General features: G+C 43.0%; 1 protein-coding gene across 1 annotated transcript; it reads left to right on the top strand.

Annotated features, from left to right (window-relative positions):
• The first annotated feature begins 930 nt into the window (after positions 1-930).
• Positions 931-9,105, top strand: orc5 (origin recognition complex, subunit 5). The gene is made up of 14 exons (XM_083758142.1): positions 931-1,144; positions 1,743-1,835; positions 2,636-2,821; positions 3,090-3,164; positions 4,327-4,438; positions 4,767-4,897; positions 4,998-5,046; positions 5,844-5,934; positions 6,273-6,328; positions 6,911-7,023; positions 7,213-7,263; positions 7,526-7,636; positions 8,595-8,707; positions 8,817-9,105. Exons 1-14 carry the CDS (start codon positions 1,028-1,030, stop codon positions 8,860-8,862), a joined length of 1,344 nt encoding a protein of 447 aa, XP_083614268.1. The 5' UTR covers positions 931-1,027; the 3' UTR covers positions 8,863-9,105.
• The last annotated feature ends 10,616 nt before the right edge of the window (positions 9,106-19,721 follow it).

The following is a 19,721-nucleotide window of genomic DNA, read 5'->3' as shown; positions in this document are numbered from 1 at the left end:
GCTGCTGCCTCACCAATCATCACACCATCACTGCACTCTCGCATCTAAACGGCACCGTCTGATGTTATCCCCCCTGGCTATATTATAGGCTACTACTGTGTGTGCGATCATCCATACATACACCCCTGGCTATACTACATTACAATACAACACGCGCTCGTCAAGAAGAACACAACGCAGCCTCTTGAGCCCGCATATTCTGCCGTCTCCAGGCCATTCATAACCCCGATGCATGCGTTTTACTAGTAACAACCCACCGCTCCGTAGAAATCTAACCACCGTTAGATTTAGGCAGTCAAAACCGAAGTCGAAGGATGCTCAGTTGAGGGTGTAGTGTGGCACAGCTGTTTGTCTCCCAGAGCGTGTCCAGACTCCAGACTCCAGATTGCCTTTACTAGCCTACACACGTATTTACACCTGCTCCTTGCGGACTGAGTGAGCACCGATAATAACCCCGTACAGAATCTGAGTTGCAGCCGAGGTTGTTGTATAGCCTTGGCAGGGGGATTGTAGCAGCCCCATAATCCTCCTCCGTCCGACTCACGTGTTACGCGCGAAAGCTTGAATACATACAATTAAGTCTCACTACTATAGTCTCCTCATAAACGCATTGTAGGACAGACGGACTGTTGCGTGAAACGAATATGTCCCGCATTCATCTTCCTTGGCTCGGCTCTCTGTCACTGTCTCAGAGAGTCGAGAGTCTCTGATTGTGTGTGTGTGAGAGAAATAAACCCGTTTAGAAACGAGGGGGATGAACCCCCATCCAGAGACTACATTACCCATAACTCTTTCCTCATTGGTGATTGGCTCTCCGCGGGAACGGTTTTCTGACGTAATATGAGAGCGCGCGCGAAACTGTCAGAACTCTCAGCAGCACCGCAGTAGGCTAATGTTAGCGTTTAGCAGTGTGACAATAACAATTAACAACAACTCTAACTCATGGATGGTTGTCTTTCAGCTGTATGGTAGACTCGGGAAACGGGAGTCACGGGACATTACATTTCGGTGAACAGCAAAGAGAAGCATGTCTGGACTTCTTCAGCATTCGGGCTGCTATGAGGAGGGCAGGTTGCTTCGTGTTGCAGAGAAGTTGCCTTGCAGAGACATCCAAGCAGGCATGCTGCTCTCACTGTTGGGAGAGGTTCGTGTTATATCTGCCTGCAACAACACACTGTCCATTAACTAGTGTGCTGTATTTACATTCAATTTTTTTTTTGCATTCAGCTGTTATTGCGATAGGACAGTGGTTTTCACTGTCCTTGCTGGGGTTCCAGGTGGTCCCCAGCTAAATGATGGAGAACGGGTAACCAAATGAACCCTTGTATTGTAGATATTTAACTCTTGACTGAGAGCTTACAATTAAATCAAATGTACCCTTTACTGGTGGTCCATTTGGTAATGTTTCATTTTATGCTCTCAAGAGTTACATTGTTGTTAAATATCTGCATTAATAAGCCTACTTAATTTACAAGAAGTCTACACACAATTTGAGAATGTACCATATTTTGATCAACGTTCGCCACATCAATACAGCATCGAATTGTGGACAAAATCTTATCTGACAATAACCCCCCAAAAAAAGTCTCTTGGTTCTAAGAGGCTAAATCTCATCAAATGGTGGCCGGACCCGGACCACCTAGAATACTGAATTAATGATGGGCCTTGAATTGATATGAAAAAGGTTGAAAGCCACTGTGATAGGAGGAGGAACTAATGTCATCATGTATCTGTCTGCACAGCCGGGGCAGTACAGCTTCTCCTCTATCTTCATCTATGGGCATCGTGCCACAGGGAAGAGCCACGTGATGCAGACCTTGTTGACAGAGCTGGAGGTAAGCGACAATGCCGTGCTGATGATCAATGACTATCTTATAGTATTCCTGTCTCATGATTGAAGTTTGAGACCCGAGTTAGAATCCTGGGCGTTACGATGGTGCCGTGACCTGGATCGGGTTTTCCCCGTGGGAAGGGGTCCGAGTGTAGCAGAGTGGCTCACAACTTCAGCATGATGGCCTAAAAGTCAAAAATCTCCCCCGAATCACAGGGATATATCCCTTTGGTCTAGTGGTAAAGATGTTGGAGTTCGGCTACTGCCATCGGTTAATCTTAGTTTTATTTGCCGATACTGCTATTGACCGATAACGGCAAATATCGCTCAATACCGATGTGGGAGATACCGATGTGGGAGATCCCTAGAGCACATCTACAAGCTTGACACATTGTGTCAAGCAACTAGTCGACTATTCAACTAGTCTAAGTCGACTAGTAAATCCACTAGTCGACCTTGTTGGTACTAGTTGATAAAAAAAAAGAAACAGCGTTTTCATTTTGTTTTTTTCCCCCCTTCTTGTAGGCCTCAAGATCAGCTAGAATGCTAGATTATAGTCACCAATGTATGTACACCGTTTTTAAATGTACAAATGTTACCCCAAAAAATATATTATTATTCGTTTTTACATAATGGTAGTTAAACAACTAGTCGACTAGTCAACTAGTAAAAGTCACTAGAAGTGAAAGCCCTAGTGTGAACTTCCTTGGAGAGGAAAAATATTTCTGAGCATTAATTTTGTGAAAAACATTGGTTAAAAAAAAAAGTTAAATCAGGTGCTCCTTTCTTTTCGCCCCCCTGCAGTTGCCCCATGCCACAGTCAGCTGTGTGGAATGTGTCTCTGTGGCTCTGCTGTTTGAACAAGTGCTGCTGTCCCTGTTCGGCTCGGAAGCCGCATCCTTGCTTCCCCGCAGTCCTTCCCTGTCTGACTTTGTTCGCGTCTACAGGCAACAATGTTCGTTGTGCCCCGCTGAGCAGACACGGTACATTGTGAGTACACATGATCCTCACCTGGATATTCCTCCCCTGGCATTGTAATAACCACAGATAGCAAAGCAAACATCCTGACTGTATGTGATCTTCAGCCAGCACAACACAGCCTTTATTAAAATAGTTAATTGATAGTTTGAAAATAAGCTCACGTCGCATCTGAACATCACCATGTGTGTCATATCACTGTATGAATAGTGGAAGTGGATTATACTTGTCCTCCTAACCTAAGCCAATTTCACATTGAATTTAACTGTGCACTTCACAGGTTATGGAAAAGGCAGAGCTTCTGAGAGACATGGATGCCAACCTCCTACCCACCTTTCTGCGCTTTCAAGAATTGGTGAGACTGGGCTATATTATTTAACTATATTTGAATTACTGGTATAGTATTAATTTTACATTGGGTAGCAGATTATATTTTAAGACGTGCCGTCCAATAACACAATATCTGGTTAACACAAATGACAAACACACACACTGTTTAGACATCCAATCAAAAAGTATAATGGCCAAAAATAAATATACATTTTCCAGCAGTCACATAATGACCTAAACATCACAGCATTTCCAAGACATGCTCAGATGATGGACTTGATTTACTAGGATTAGTTTAGTAATATAGTCAAAATAATAATCCTAAAATTCCTCCAAAGAATTTCCCCGTAATCACTCAAACGTCTTACTGGTTCCTCTTTTATTAGATGGCTCTTTCTCATTGTGGGAGATAATATAGTGCTATAAGAGCTCCCTTGATAATGAGTGACCTTGAACATGAGTGCTTTGAGGAGGCCTTCCATTGTAAAATAGTCTTTAATGAGATCATGGCATTCGCTCACTGCATTTTAATTACAGGCACCAGAGGCGGACTTTCTTATTTATTTATTTCCTACTGCGGAAGCGAATTGTTGAGTGTGGGTGTATCTCTGGATCGCACAGGTGTTAAAGCATTCAGTGTCACTGAGGCCTGTGAAGTGATAATGAGGTGGCAGATTTAGGTGTGTGTGTGGGTCAAGTCAACAATACATCAAACGGAACACAACAAAACAACAAGGTTCCACTAATTAATGACATGTGCACTGTGCAGCAGCTTGACTTGTGCCCCATCACAATAATAATAATAAAATGGTGCATTTATTTATATAGCGCTTTTATCCAAAGCACTTTGCATAGATTGTGCATTACGTTCAGCCATTCACATACGCATTCATATACCGATGGTGGAGGAAACCATGCAAGGTACCAAGCTGCACATAGGGAGCAATTAGGGGTTCAGTGTCAAGGACACTCTGGGGGATCCCGGGATTGAACTGGGAACCTTGTGGTTCATCATTGTGGCCATCATTGCCGCTCATAAGGCTTCAGAACACAGAGAAAACCCCACACCACATAAAATCCACTGAATGTTCAGGTTGTTTGGGTGTAATTGAGGTCAGAAAACCTAAAATAAATCAAAATGAATGTCATGAAACTTTTAATTTACACTTTTCTTTTTGTATTTATAGGTCGACGACAACGTGACCGTGATTCTGCTGAGTGAAATCGTCTGGGACAAGTTCAGACCCAACACTGGCTGCTTCGAGCCCCTACAGCTCCATTTCCCTGACTACAGTAAAGGTACCATTAATCCTAGGCAATCATAGCATATATCACTCATCCTCACGAGTCACGACCACACTTACAGAACAGATGCGGCATGAGATGGCAAATGTACTTGTGATTTTAACACTTTTAATGCAGACTGTGTGGAGGAACATTGCATTCCAAGCCAAACGCTGTGTGAATTACACCTGTGTCTGTGACCGAGACAAAAAACAGTGTCTGGATCACTTTGAAGGAACATATTTGTTTTGTGTAGAATATGTACCGTATGAGTTCTTCTGACTGATGACTGCTTTTAAAAGCCTCGCATGTCGAATCTTTTTTGTGGCTTTTCTTCCATCAGCTGAGCTTCAGCAGATCCTGTCCCAGGACAGCCATCCATCCTATTCCCCGGATTTGTACGCATCCTACGTCAACATTCTGCTGGGCGTCTTCTATACTGTGTGCAGAGACCTGCGAGAACTCCGTCATCTGGTCAGCGCGCGCGCGCGCGCACACACACACACACACACACACACAATTAGATGCGTGTTTGATGTCCTGTTGATCATATTTTATATTTCTGCCCCATTAGGCAGCTCTTAACTTCTCAAAGTTCTGTGAGCCCTTGGAGGAAGGAAAAGGTAAGAGTTGGATCGTAAGACGTTTCCATTTTGTCCATTTGTAGTCCTACACAGCCTTTAAATCATTCTGCTATATTGTGCTGAGCAGAGAAATGGTGACATGGCCATTGAAACACAGCTGCAAGCCTGTAACACTGTATATGTGTGCATTTCTGTGGAATGCCCACAGGGTTTAGCCCGTTTCTTTCCTGAATGGGTTAGAGCAGATAATATTATATTTTACAGTCCATATATTTATATGCAATAGAGCGTCGCAGTCCTGCCCCCTCGAGAGACCCGGAAAATAAATCCCAGTTAATTTTCCTCATAGACTTTTCAGAAAATATTTATTTAAAATCGTTTACGCCGCGGACAAAGCCAAATCTTGTCGTGACAAATCATGACAACAAACAAAAAACTTCGGGCTGAACAAATGATTAGAAAGAAGGAGAAAACGGTAGGTTACAACACATTTTTGGTTGTTTTTCTTCTTTGTAATTATTTGTTTGATCCAAAATATTGTGCTTGTTCTCATGATTTGTCACGACAAGAGTTGGCTATGTACGACGCTTATAAATAAGGTCTTTAAATAAATATGTTTTGAATTGTCTATGGGAAAAATGCATTGGAAACTATTTCCTGGGCCTGGCGTCGTCATGAAAGGGTGCGGGACTGCGACGCTCTATACTCATTGCACACATACACATATCGTTCTTTGTACTTTCCCCTGCTTTTTTCTGTTCCTTATCTTGGCAACAGACTGTATGTGTATATTAATCTTGTGGTTATCTTAATGGTTATCAATTTCCTGTGTTCAGTGAAAGAGAGCGACACACCCAAGCTTTGGAGAAACATCGAGCCTCATTTGAAAAAGGCCATGCAGACTGTGTACCTTCGGGAAGTGTCCAGGTCTGTATGTCGCCCATCTTTCATGAATTTACTTGAGACTATGTGATCAAACTCGCCGATAGTTCGTCGAGCACTGAGTGAGGACAGCCTTTTGGTACCATTTGTCAGCACTGCCATTGCAATTATTCTCTTAAATTGCAAAACGTTGGGAGCACATCACGTTGGGAATACATCACACACTTTTTTTTTTAAACGCCTGCTAACACTTCACTTGTGATGTGATAATGACATTGAAGTTGAATGTGGTGCAGTAGATCACAGTACTCTTTGCTCACTCAGGCATAACATGGCGGCCTGTTTCTTTGTCTGACCATGTTGTCCTTCTATCCCCTGTTCAGTGTTCAATGGGAGAAACTTCAGCAAACGGAGGAGAAGGAGACTGGAGTAATACGAGGTATCTGATGAACATTACACAGCAAAACTCCTTCAGCTTGTCCGCACTGTATCCGCACTTAAGCCTGAAACATTCCATGCAAGTGCGCAAATGACAATGCCTGACTCTGTTGGCACAAACATACTGTACTCTTAAGTGTGCTCTGCTCTGGTGGCGGTAGTAAACCCACATACAGTAGTTCAATTTGAAACTAAAGCCTGCTATAGAACAGAAGAGAACACAAATCCAAGAAGACTCCTTCATTCTGTTCTAGCCTTTCAGAACACAATGACGCCTCTTGTGTAGCTTCAAGCCTTAATTCACATACTGTACTTGTGTGGAGTGTGTTTTAGGCTTTAGTCTTGATGTTGCCTGTATCCCATAATAAAAGTGTTGCAGTTGTTGCAACTTCCTCATTATAGCTTTAACTATAGATTAGGTGCCACCTGAGTATACATCATAAAAAATGGATTTGCTATTATTGGGACACTTGGTATTGTTTTTACAGTGTCTCTTGTCTTTACATTGCGTGCATGGTGTTGTGTACGGGAATGTGTGTATTCAATTCATGACATGCATTCTTCCTTTTTTTTGCCTATCAAGGCCTTTCTGCTCACGCTCACGTGGAGCTCCCATATTATTCTAAGTTCCTGTTGATTGCTGCTTACCTGGCGTCCTACAACCCTGCCCGCACGGACAAGCGCTTCTTCGTCAAGGTAGCGGTCAAACCTCCTCGAGTCCAGGGCTGTCACGATTACACATTTAAGTTGGCAATTAATTGTCACAAATAATGTAACAATTATGTAAGAATTGTGACAGGCCTACCAATCTCTCTGTAAAGACGTGTTTCTTATTCTTGGTATACATTATTTCTTGACTTCACTCTTCCCTTTGACTCTCAACAGCACCACGGGAAAATAAAGAAAACAAAAGCGTTTTTGAAGAAACATGAAAAGGTGACTCCTTTAACACAACACTCCATCATCACACAACCGTTTCGGCAAAGTGTCAACTGAAAAAGTTGTATTGTCAAGTGACACTCACTCCATGTGAAAATACGTTATATTTGTCGTGTAAAAACTTGCCAAATTGGCCAACCGTAAATATAAATTGGCATTCATAGTCATAGAGCACTTTATTTGTTCACAAGGTTGAGATTGCATAATTGATGTTCCTGTACAACAGCGCTTTTTAACGTGGTCATCCCGTGTCTTTTAGACCAGTAACCACCTGCTAGGGCCCAAGCCCTTCCCTCTGGACCGTCTCTTGGCCATCTTTTACAGCGTGGTGGACAGTAGAGTGGCTCCGTCTGCCAGCATCTTCTCCCAGGTTCGATCTGTTCAGTCACCCCCTCCTTTTCTTTTGGTTTGCTATCATGGAAGCTCAGCAGACACTTTTAAGGTCTGTGTTCAGTGATGGAAGAAGTACTCACATTCTTTACTTAAAAGGATCCCTGGCTAATAAGACAAATATGCCTTAAAACATTATACTTGCTTGACTTGATATACCATATGCCCATTATGGTCTAGCCCTATGGAATGCATATGCTAATAAGAACTACTTAATACCAGTCCTAAGGTTAATGAGCATCAAAGCAATATTGTAAATGCTTTTTATTAGCATGTGCATTCCATATATTCCATAGGGCTGGACCACACATTGACATATGACATCATCAACTTGCGACGGGAGCAGTTCCTATTGAGTGAAAGATTCTTTATTTATGAAAGAAATAAAATATTTAAGGCGTTTTTATTTTTAGTTTAGTTATAGAGGGCAAGTATAATGTTTTAAGACATATATTTGTCTTATTAGCCAGGGATCCTTGTAAGTAAAAAGTATCAATACTGCAATATAGAAATACTCTGTTACAAGTAAATAAAAAAATGTACAAAAGTATTTTCGGCATCAAAATGTACTTGAAGTACTCATTGTACAGAATGTCCTATTTCAAGTTTTCAAATATACAGTATATATTTTCTTTTAGAAAATAGCAGATCTACAAGCTCACAATGCGTTGCATCGCGATGCATTAGGATGTTCACTATTAATACAGTAGGACAGTGAGTGAAGGCTCATACATAGTCTGGATTTTCGGTGGTTAGGTGACCACCGAACTACAACATGACGTCACGAGCCGCGGTGAAGAGCAAACCACCGCCACCGCTCCAGCCCTTCTCTCTGTTTTTACTCACCACCGCTCAACGTTATTTCAGGGCTCACCACCTCGCCACCGAAAATCCAGACTATGAATAGGTCTTAATGGTTTTCTTTGGTATCCTTCCAGATCTCTGCTCTGGTGACCCTCCAGCTGCTGACCCAGGTGGGCCACGATGACCAGCTGGATGCACCCAAGTATAAATGTGCCGTCTGTCTGGACTTCGTCAGGGCCATATCCAGGTGTCTGTTTTGTGTTCTGCATAATATCATGGGCTGGAAGCATATTACATTTGCAACTCTCTGGCGCTGAACATTTATTTTATTTCTCTTATGGTTTTATTCATTACAGAACGGTGAATTTCGACATTGTGAAGTACCTGTATGACTTTCTGTAAGTCCGTCGTGGATAAAGGGAACGATGGGATTTGTACTGAAGAACACCTGTGGATGTTGCCATTGAGGCAAAGGTGAGGAGATGCTCTGGGGTGGACTACTAGAAGGCACATGCTGGTTACCTAATGCTGCCCCCTTGTGGGTGACCAGTAATGCTGTTTTTGTGGAGAACCTGCACAGAAAGAATTGGTGAATTAATGTAGACCTAATGTATATATATAATAAAATAAAGTGTTGAACTTTAATGTATTGTAAGGCATTTGGGAACAATTATTTTCCACAAGAGAAATCCACAGATGATCCAATTTGTTATAGGAATAGAATAATTGTATAATAGCATAAGCTCCAGTTGCAGAAGTATCTGCCTTTGAACAGTAGAATGGATGATGACTTTGTTTGTTGTTTGTCATGAATAGTAGCGTCCATAATATTCTGGGGCAAATTGAATAGCCGCTCTACAACAAGATCATTTTTGCATTACAGGGGAAAAGGAGGGGACCAAGTATAGAACTCTGGGGAACCCCACAGTACTGAGTACTGTGCATAATTGTTTCGTATGACATATGACAACTTTTTCCTCAATTAAGATTCATGGATATGTATATGTATTTTTTAACAGTGAGAATAGATTTACAATCTCACAAGACACTATTCTTGTACACCACCATTGTATTGTATAGTATAATGCAGGGTAGACTAATTGACAAAAAATGCTAATATTTTGTTGTCCCGTTCATGGCGACATTTGCTTCATTCTCACTGTACAGACAATTTTGAAGTAGATTTGTTTAAAAAAAAAAACCTTTTTCATGTGTACTTCCAAATTGAGTTTGTTTCATTTGAAATGTTTCTTTTTTTTTGGAGTGAGGAGGGGTTGCCATAGAAATCATTCATAGTTGCTATGGCAACCATGATGTGGGTTCGTGGCTTATCTCCATATCTTTGGTGACACTGACACAGTAATTAGTGTGGTTGCCCGAATGGGCAACCAGACTCTTGTAACTGTGACACTTTATTATTTCACTGGAGTAGTCTTTATTTTGACGCTTTATACCTCCCACACTGTACGCTGTACGCACTTGAGCCATATGTCAAATTGACCGGAAAAATCGGGAATCGTGTGCTTGTATTTTGTTAAGAGAAATGTTGTATAGTTTAATTGATATGAATTTATTAGTGAATTAAATTTCCCCATTGACATGAATGGGAAAAGGCAAAAATTCACATTCAAGTATTTGTTCCTCGGAGACTGTAATCACTATAGTTACAAAACTTTTAGGGATAATTCCACATTATCCCTAAAATTATTTAACCTTAAAATTTTATCGGTCGGCCTCATGGTGGCGCTATAACAGCCCACTTTACCTTTTGGCTTATAACTCTTGAACCATAGGTCGTAAAATAAAAAATATTTTTTCCCTGGATTCCTTGGGTCATGACGCATCTCCCCATATAGGCCACGCCCATTTCCGCCATGATAGATTTTCCGCCATTTTGAATTTTGTCCAAAACACACTTTTTGCTTTTCCTCCTACAGATTTTGTCCAAATCTCACAGAAATCGGCACACGTGATCTCTGGACCCATCCAATTAAAACTGAACTGCAGAATTTTGAAAGTGCGTATCGCTCGGCCGTAATCGTCTTCCGAAGTTAGTAGGAGGGGCCTATATCACAAAAAATGCCATAAATCACGAACGGAATGTCCAATCCATCCCACATTTCAATCACATGTCAAAGCAATTCCATTTTCATCCATAGGGGGCGCCGCAAATGCGAGAAATGTAACTGTTTGTCGCAAAAACATGAATTTCGGGGGTTAAATCCCCTCCGAATTACTTACGCATGATCTAAGGCGTGACTTGAAATTGTAATTGGCTGGCAATACTAGTGGGAGGGGCATATGTAAGCCACTGCGGCAACCACACTCTGCAATTTTTTTAAATTTGTGATGCCTTTGACAGATGTTTGTAGAAGTCGTTCAGTTATTGTTACATCATTTTGTAATTAACCTCTTAAGTCCTACATAATATATACACTTAGTCGCACAACAATGTTCAATTGTAAAAATGGCTGATCTACAAACTCACAACACAGCATTGTGAGGCTGTTTTTGAACATTTGTAAAGGATAATTTCACATGTTTCAAGTGATTAAAGGATGGATGGCTTTGCTGGCATTTAATGTGAATCGCCACCAGCCCAGGTGAAATGTATGCATAGTTCTTGTGAGGCTGGAATCTATTTTACAGTATGGCTCTAGATGCGGAACATAGAAATGTTATGTCAGATTTTCACATTCAGAACCGTGTTAATCAGACCAGTGTGTGTCCATGTGGAAACCTCGTATGAATCTGATCTCAGGTCAGAATGGGTTAATCAGACCAGTGTGTGTCCATGTGGAAACCTCGTATGAATCTGATCTCAGGTCAGAATGGGTTAAATACTACTGAAGTTTCACTTGTAAGTTTGGGTAAGAAACTGTTTTTTTTTTTGCAGAGACTTTTTGTCTAATCACGTGGTCTGGTTCTTTATTTTCTTTACTTTATACGATAAAGCGTCCAGTACAGGAGTTATGTACAATTTGTCAATTTGCAGGTATTTAGAACAAAATTATAGACTCAAAATCTATACATGCTGCAAGTGCTCCGTCTTCCAATAAATAAGGTTTATCAAGTAGAAATACATGTTTGGTTATGGTGACATACATTTTGTGCGTTGTACATTTACATGACATTGGCAGTTATAAATAAAATTGATATAAATTAACATGTTTTGAGTACTGAGTTATTTCACCGAGCTGGTCAGTTCAGGTGAAGAAGTTTAAATGGTTTAATGTTTGAAATTATGTTAATTAATTTATTATTAGCCAAATTTGTTTGATACATATCAAGTAGTGTCTAATGGGGGTCTAATGGGGGCTCAACAAATGTGGATTTGGGAACAACTGCAGACTGCAGTACAGTATTACGTTATTAACAGATCCCTGATTGATCTAAAACGAATCCACAAATCACCAACAACACAGCAATAAGGCATTAAAACGTTTCCTTTGGAAAGTCAGAAAGTGACGTGCAAAATAAAAAATAAAATCTGCCAATTTATACACACTATGTTACACGTATACCGACGGTAGGATACCGTGTCTTTTAGGGGCGTTTCTGTGGTCAAGATAGGGCTTTTTTTTGGTACTGTAGCCTACCTGTCAGTTCTGCTGCTGGAGTCGGGTCTTCATGTAGGCTATAGCCTATGTGGTCTTCAATGTATAGCCTATGTGGCGTGAACACTAAATCCAGGCTAAAATCGCGAGATAGTCAGCAAGTCATTAATTACAGAAGTATTTCACACACCTTTGATTCGCTGTAATAAAGGAACTAAAAGGTGATCATGAAGCAGAGGGAAACACAAAAGTCAGTTGGCAGCGCCACAGCCCAGCGACACCCACGTTGTGGCCAGAAATGTCACTCCGTTTGTAAGCTAAAGGATCCCACATAATGTAGGTTTGTAATAATGTTGTTTTTTGATGAATTGAACAATGTGGACTTTTGATGAATTGAACAATGTGGACCCTCTAAAACAAGTGTAATGCTTAATTGGGTCGTCCACTCACAGTTAACAGTCTTTGTATTGAGTTTGTGCTTGAAATGTACTGTAATTCTACAAACTATTAATAAAATATTTAAATCAATCAATCAAACCAGAGCTAGACTACACCATGATATATTATTAGGAGTACAATAACTTTGCATTGTGAATAAAAAGGTATAGCCACAGTGGGGTTGCAGTGTAATGTAATGCTGAAGGTTTAATCACAGGGCTGTCTGCTTTATGTACTATGATTAAACGTGCATTCTGGTATTGTGAATCAATGATTGAGAAAAACATCAGAGGGGTTTGAACCCGTGAAGTTATATACAGTTTAATTCAAAGTCGGGTGTCTAAACCGCTAGACCACTGAGGACGCTGCCAGGAAGGGGACTCATGTCTGTATTGACTATTTATAAGCCGTGACGTAACCCGCTTCCGGGTCTTACTCAAGAAAGCTCCACGTCCTCGCGGGCGTGGCCTCACGTCATACCCGGAAGGAAGTGCCGCCCCCCCTCAAATCAAGAAAGCTCCACGTCCTCGCGGGCGTGGCCTCACGTCATACCCGGAAGGAAGTGCCGCCCCCCCTCAAATCAAGAAAGCTCCACGTCCTCGCGGGCGTGGCCTCACGTCATACCCGGAAGGAAGTGCCGCCCCCCCTCAAATACGGAAGAGACGCGTGGAGGGGGTTTTGCTCAGTGTTGTTTTGCCACGTCACCATGTCGGTCGTCGTCGTGTCCGCAGCAAGCAGGTACGTTCAATGTTATTTAATACTTAACGTTGTTGTTGTTCAAACATCTGTGATCACTTTATATGTTAACTTGTTGTGATGTTTATATATTATGTTCGTGCCACTCTGTAAAACGTGTTCCAGTAGCCTAATGGTTACTCTCGGCGCCTAGTAGACAACAGGGCCCGGGTTCGAGTCCCCATCGAGGACTGAGAGTTAGCTTCATTCTTACCAAACTAGCACAATTGTTTTAGCTTTTCTCGTCGAGGTCCATTATTCATTCAGTATTTGAGCCTAAAAATGGTGGTCCCGTGGCTCAGATACGGAATGAATAAAGGACCTCGACTTGATGCAAACAAACAGTGTTGTGTTTGTTAAGAAGAAAATAAACTCGGTCATCGACTGGGAAGTGAACCCGGGCCCGGATGTTCACATACCATCGGCTTAACCATTCGGCTACTGGATCATGGTTTTATAAAGTAGTAGTAGTGACATATATGAACACAACACAGTAGGAACAAAGCATTCTGGGATGCACGCTAGTTCGTTAGCTAGCTAGCGTGCTGCCGTCGTGAACGTGCACAATGATAGTCAACGGACCAGCGCGTTCATGTGTTTGGGGCCAGGCTGCAATACCTTCATTCGGCCACTATGTCCATTTCGCCTCAGGGTTTCCTCTGGGTGCCTTCTCTATTCATAATATACTCTATGCTCACAATGGTGGTCCGTGGCTGAATAAATAATCGACTAGAGGTGAACAGAGTAGTGTTTAGATGGTTCTGTTATGACTGCATGCTGTAGTGTTTAGATGGTTCTGTTATGACTGAATGTTGTAGTATTTAGATGGTTCTGTTATGACTTCCCCTCTGCATGTTGTAGTGTTTAGATGGTTCTGTTATGACTTCTCCTCTGCATGCTGTAGTGTTTAGATGGTTCTGTTATGACTGCATGTCGTAGTATTACTATTTAGATGGTTCTGTTATGACTTCCCCTCTGCATGTTGTAGTATTTAGATGGTTCTGTTATGACTTCTCCTCTGCATGCTGTAGTATTTAGATGGTTCTGTTATGACTTCTCCTCTGCATGCTGTAGTATTTAGATGGTTCTGTTATGACTGCATGCTGTAGTGTTTAGATGGTTCTGTTATGACTGAATGTTGTAGTATTTAGATGGTTCTGTTATGACTTCCCCTCTGCATGTTGTAGTGTTTAGATGGTTCTGTTATGACTTCTCCTCTGCATGCTGTAGTGTTTAGATGGTTCTGTTATGACTGCATGTCGTAGTATTTAGATGGTTCTGTTATGACTTCCCCTCTGCATGTTGTAGTGTTTAGATGGTTCTGTTATGACTTCTCCTCTGCATGCTGTAGTATTTAGATGGTTCTGTTATGACTTCTCCTCTGCATGCTGTAGTATTTAGATGGTTCTGTTATGACTTCCCCTCTGCATGCTGTAGTGTTTAGATGGTTCTGTTATGACTTCTCCTCTGCATGCTGTAGTATTTAGATGGTTCTGTTATGACTTCTCTGCATGTTGTAGTATTTAGATGGTTCTGTTATGACTTCTCCTCTGCATGCTGTAGTGTTTAGATGGTTCTGTTATGACTTCTCCTCTGCATGCTGTAGTGTTTAGATGGTTCTGCTATGACTTCTCCTCTGCATGTTGTAGTGTTTAGATGGTTCTGTTATGACTTCTCCTCTGCATGCTGTAGTGTTTAGATGGTTCTGTTATGACTTCTCCTCTGCATGCTGTAGTGTTTAGATGGTTCTGTTATGACTTCTCCTCTGCATGTTGTAGTGTTTAGATGGTTCTGTTATGACTTCTCCTCTGCATGTTGTAGTGTTTAGATGGTTCTGTTATGACTTCTCCTCTGCATGCTGTAGTGTTTAGATGGTTCTGTTATGACTTCTCCTCTGCATGTTGTAGTGTTTAGAATGGGGGTGGGCAACTTTGACGATAGAGACTATATTTCCACAGTCCACTATATTTCCACTCTCACTCCAGAGGGCCACGTTGCATATTACTGTTGTAGCAAAAATAGCCGATGTACAAGCTCAAAACGCGTCGCAGTGCAACGCGTTTGGGGCTTATTGATCAGCTATTTTTTCCCCAAGACGGTGGATTGTGGCCCATGCCTTCCTGCTGTTATTTGTCATGTTGGTGTTCTCTATATCTTTTCGTCCTGGGCATGACGTTAAACTGTTCCGTTCGAGAGGACCGGCGACCCTCGAATGTAAACAGCCACGAAAGGAAACTATGTGTGTGTGAGGTGTTCTCTATCATTTCATTCCAGTACTACTACTTTGGGTAGTGGCTGGACGTTTGTGTAGATATTGAAAAGGAGGGGGCGAGCAGGCTACCTTGTGGTAGGCCGTTCTTTTGGGCTTTCCATTTACTCCTCTGGTCATTTAACTGGACATAGAAGCGCCTGTTGTTGAGGAGGTTTTTCCTGACCATTGTGCGGTGTTGGACAGTGTCGTAGGCAGCAGAGAGATCTCTGAATGCTGCTCCAGTTATTTGTTTTCCCTCAAACCCATCCTCAATGTGTTGGTTGAGGTTGAGCTCTGTCCAGCACAGGAGCGGCCAGGACGGAAACCACCTTGGTCTTTAGTCAGCTTGGTGTCTATGAGTGGCAAGAGGCGTTGGAGTAGCAGCCTCTCTTCTAGGTGATGCAGAGGAGGGAAATGGGTCGGTAGCTCTTTGTGGATAATGGGTCTTTGCCAGGTTTAAGGATTGCAACCACTTTGGCCTTTTCCCAGACAGAAGGGATGGTTTTCTGTGCTATGCATGTGTTCAGCATCCCCACAAGCCAGGTCTTTGTGTTGGGTCCCAGGTGCTGTAACATTTCTGCCAGTAGGTCATCAATCTCTGCTGCTTTTCCGGGTTTCAACTTTCCCATTGCAGTTTCAAGTTCTTCTAGGTCGAAGGGTTTGGTTTGAGGGCTGGCTGATTGTGCTTGGTCTGATACCACTGTGCAATGGTATTCTCCTGTGGGTCGGTGGCAGTCTTGGTCACAACTGGTGGCCAACAGTTGTAACCAACACCGCCACCGACTCACATAGAATACCATCGCACAGTGGTATCAGACCAACCACAATCAGCCAGCCCTCAAACCAAACCCTTCGACTTAGAAGAACGTGAAACTGCAATGGGAAAGTTGAAACCCGGAAAAGCAGCAGGGATTGATGGCATACTGGCAGAAATGATACAGCACCTGGGACCTAACGCAAGGACCTGGCTTGTGGGGATGCTGAACACATGCATAGCACAGAAAACCATCCCTTCTGTTTGGAAAAAGGCTGAAGTGGTTGCAATCCCTAAACCTGGCAAAGACCCATTATCCCCGAAGAGCTACCGACCCATTTCCCTCCTGCATCACCTACAAGCTCTATGAGAGGCACTAACATTTCTGAACAGACTATATTTACATCAATATGTCTGGGTCCCCACCTACTCACTCAGGGTTGACGTGTCACACCTGCAGTGATGGGAGGGGCACCAAAATGTGGTGTTTTGATTGGTTGATGGGGGCACTCCCTTAGTATAAAAGTGTATGTTTTGTGTACACATGACCTGATGAAGATCAAATAGATCGAAACGTTGTCAGTATTTCAATACAGAACGTTTTTTTTATACCTGTGAAGTGCGGGCTCCATCCAATACCTACACCAGTTGTGATGCAACAGAGTTTGCTGTGACCGTTGTGAATTATGGGTGGTGTGGTTTTTGCCAAGACGGTGGATTGGGGCTCATGCCTTCCTGCTGTTATTTGTCATGTTGGTGTTCTCTATATCTTTTCGTCCTGGGCATGACGTTAAACTGTTCCGTTCGAGAGTACCAGCGACCCTCGAATGTAAACAGCCACGAAAGGAAATTATGTGTGTGTGAGGTGTTCTCTATGGGTTGGGTTTCAGGTGGTTGTATTGTAGTAGCTTGACATTTCTTGGAGGGCACTTTCAAGGACAGACTCAATCTTCTGGAAGTCTGCTTGTTGGGTCGTAATGCAGAGGTTGTCGGCGTAGATGAAATGCTGGCATTAGGCATTGGGTAGTGGCTGGTCGTTTGTGTAGATATTGAAAAGGAGGGGGGCGAGCACGCTACCTTGTGGGAGGCCGTTCTTTTGGGCTTTCCATTTACTCCTCTGGTCATTTAACTGGACATAGAAGCGCCTGTTGTTGAGGAGGCTTTTCCTGACCATTGTGCGGTGTTGGACAGTGTCGTAGGCAGCAGAGAGATCTCTGAATGCTGCTCCAGTTATTTGTTTCCCCTCAAACCCATCCTCAATGTGTTGGGTGAGGTTGAGCTCTGTCCAGCACAGGAGCGGCTGGGACGGAAACCAGCTTGGTCTTTAGTCAGCTTGGTATCTATGAGTGGCAACGAGGCGTTGGAGTAGCAGCTTCTCATATAGCCTTGTAGGTGATGCAGAGGGAAATGGGTCGGTAGCTCTTTGTGGATAATGGGTCTTTGCCAGGTTTAAGGATTGCAACCACTTTGGCCTTTTCCCAGACAGAAGGGATGGTTTTCTGTGCTATGCATGTGTTCAGCATCCCCACAAGCCAGGTCTTTGTGTTGGGTCCCAGGTGCTGTAACATTTCTGCCAGTAGGTCATCAATCTCTGCTGCTTTTCCGGGTTTCAACTTTCCCATTGCAGTTTCAAGTTCTTCTAGGTCGAAGGGTTTGGTTTGAGGGCTGGCTGATTGTGCTTGGTCTGATACCACTGTGCAATGGTATTCTCCTGTGGGTTGGTGGCGGTCTTGGTCACAACTGGTGGCCAACAGTTGTAACCAACACCGCCACCGACTCACATAGAATACCATCGCACAGTGGTATCAGACCAACCACAATCAGCCAGCCCTCAAACCAAACCCTTCGACTTAGAAGAACGTGAAACTGCAATGGGAAAGTTGAAACCCGGAAAAGCAGCAGGGATTGATGGCATACTGGCAGAAATGATACAGCACCTGGGACCTAACGCAAGGACCTGGCTTGTGGGGATGCTGAACACATGCATAGCACAGAAAACCATCCCTTCTGTTTGGAAAAAGGCCGAAGTGGTTGCAATCCCTAAACCTGGCAAAGACCCATTATCCCCGAAGAGCTACCGACCCATTTCCCTCCTGCATCACCTACAAGCTCTATGAGAGGCACTAACATTTCTGAACAGACTATATTTACATCAATATGTCTGGGTCCCCACCTACTCACTCAGGGTTGACGTGTCACACCTGCAGTGATGGGAGGGGCACCAAAATGTGGTGTTTTGATTGGTTGATGGGGGCACTCCCTTAGTATAAAAGTGTATGTTTTGTGTACACATGACCTGATGAAGATCAAATAGATCGAAACGTTGTCAGTATTTCAATACAGAACGTTTTTTTTATACCTGTGATGTGCGGGCTCCATCCAATACCTACACCAGTTGTGATGCAACAGAGTTTGCTGTGACCGTTGTGAATTATGGGTGGTGTGGTCTTTGCCAAGACGGTGGATTGTGGCTCATGCCTTCCTGCTGTTATTTGTCATGTTGGTGTTCTCTATATCTTTTCGTCCTGGACATGACGTTAAACTGTTCCGTTCGAGAGGACCGGCGACCCTCGAATGTAAACAGGAGTAGCAGCCTCTCTTGTAGGTGATGCAGAGGAGGGAAATGGGTCGGTAGCTCTTTGAGGATGATGGGTCTTTGCCAGGTTTGGGGATTGCAACCACTTTGGCCTTTCTCCAGACAGAAGGGATGGTTTTCTGTGCCATGCATGTATTCAGCATCCTCACGAGCCAGGTCTTTGCGTTAGGTTCCAGGTGCTGTATAATTTCTGCCAGTATGTCATCAATCTCTGCTGCTTTTCCGGGTTTCAACTTTCCCATTGCAGTTTCGAGTTCTTCTAGGTCGAAGGGTTTGGTTTGAGGGCTGGCTGATTGTGGTTGGTCTGATACCACTGTGCGATGGTATTCTCCTGTGGGTCGGCGGCGGTGTTGGTTACGACTGTTGGCCACCAGTTGTGATGCAACAGAGTTCGCTGTGACCGTTGTGAATTATGGGTGGCTCCCTGAGGTCCTTGATCGCCATTGGGTCCAACAGTGGTCATTGAAGCGTGCGCACACATGCACCTACACACGCACAGGCGCACATGCGTATGCACACCTGGACCTTTAAATGAACAACAACACAAAAACTAAGGCACTGGTGTCGGACTTCTGGTTTACCGGAACGGGGTTCAACTCCCTGCAGTGCCCTGCTCAATGTGTTGTATTTCATTCATTGGTCCATGGTCTCAGAGGTCATTGAGCGGCGCGCTATAGTGCGCGATTCTTCATCATTGTTGAGGATTTTAAAAAAAGGTGAAAATCAAGGAAAAGCAAAAGGCTATAGTCCATGGTCACGGACCACATACTGGTCAAGGTCATTTATACTGGTGAAGATCATTTACTAGTCTTATGAAGGTCATTTATACTGGTCAAGGTCATTTACTAGTCTCATGAAGGTAATTTATAATGCCTTCCTGCTGTTATTTGTCATGTTGGTGTTCTCTATATCTTTTCGTCCTGGGCATGA

Source organism: Protomyctophum parallelum (genome assembly GCF_964188405.1).
Source record: "Protomyctophum parallelum genome assembly, chromosome: 22".
Lineage (NCBI taxonomy): Eukaryota > Metazoa > Chordata > Actinopteri > Myctophiformes > Myctophidae > Protomyctophum > Protomyctophum parallelum.
Note: the sequence above shows the minus strand (reverse complement) of the source record. Positions and strands in the feature narration are given on the sequence as shown.

What these genes read in the sequence shown, in the direction of transcription:
- orc5 (XM_083758142.1), top strand. Translation starts at nt 1,028, where the DNA reads ATGTCTGGACTTCTTCAGCATTCGGGCTGCTATGAGGAGGGCAGGTTG. An exon ending in CCTTGTTGACAGAGCTGGAG is followed by an intron (nt 1,836 to 2,635) that starts GTAAGCGACAAT and finishes GCCCCCCTGCAG; the next exon opens with TTGCCCCATGCCACAGTCAG. An exon ending in TACCTTCGGGAAGTGTCCAG is followed by an intron (nt 5,935 to 6,272) that starts GTCTGTATGTCG and finishes TCCCCTGTTCAG; the next exon opens with TGTTCAATGGGAGAAACTTC.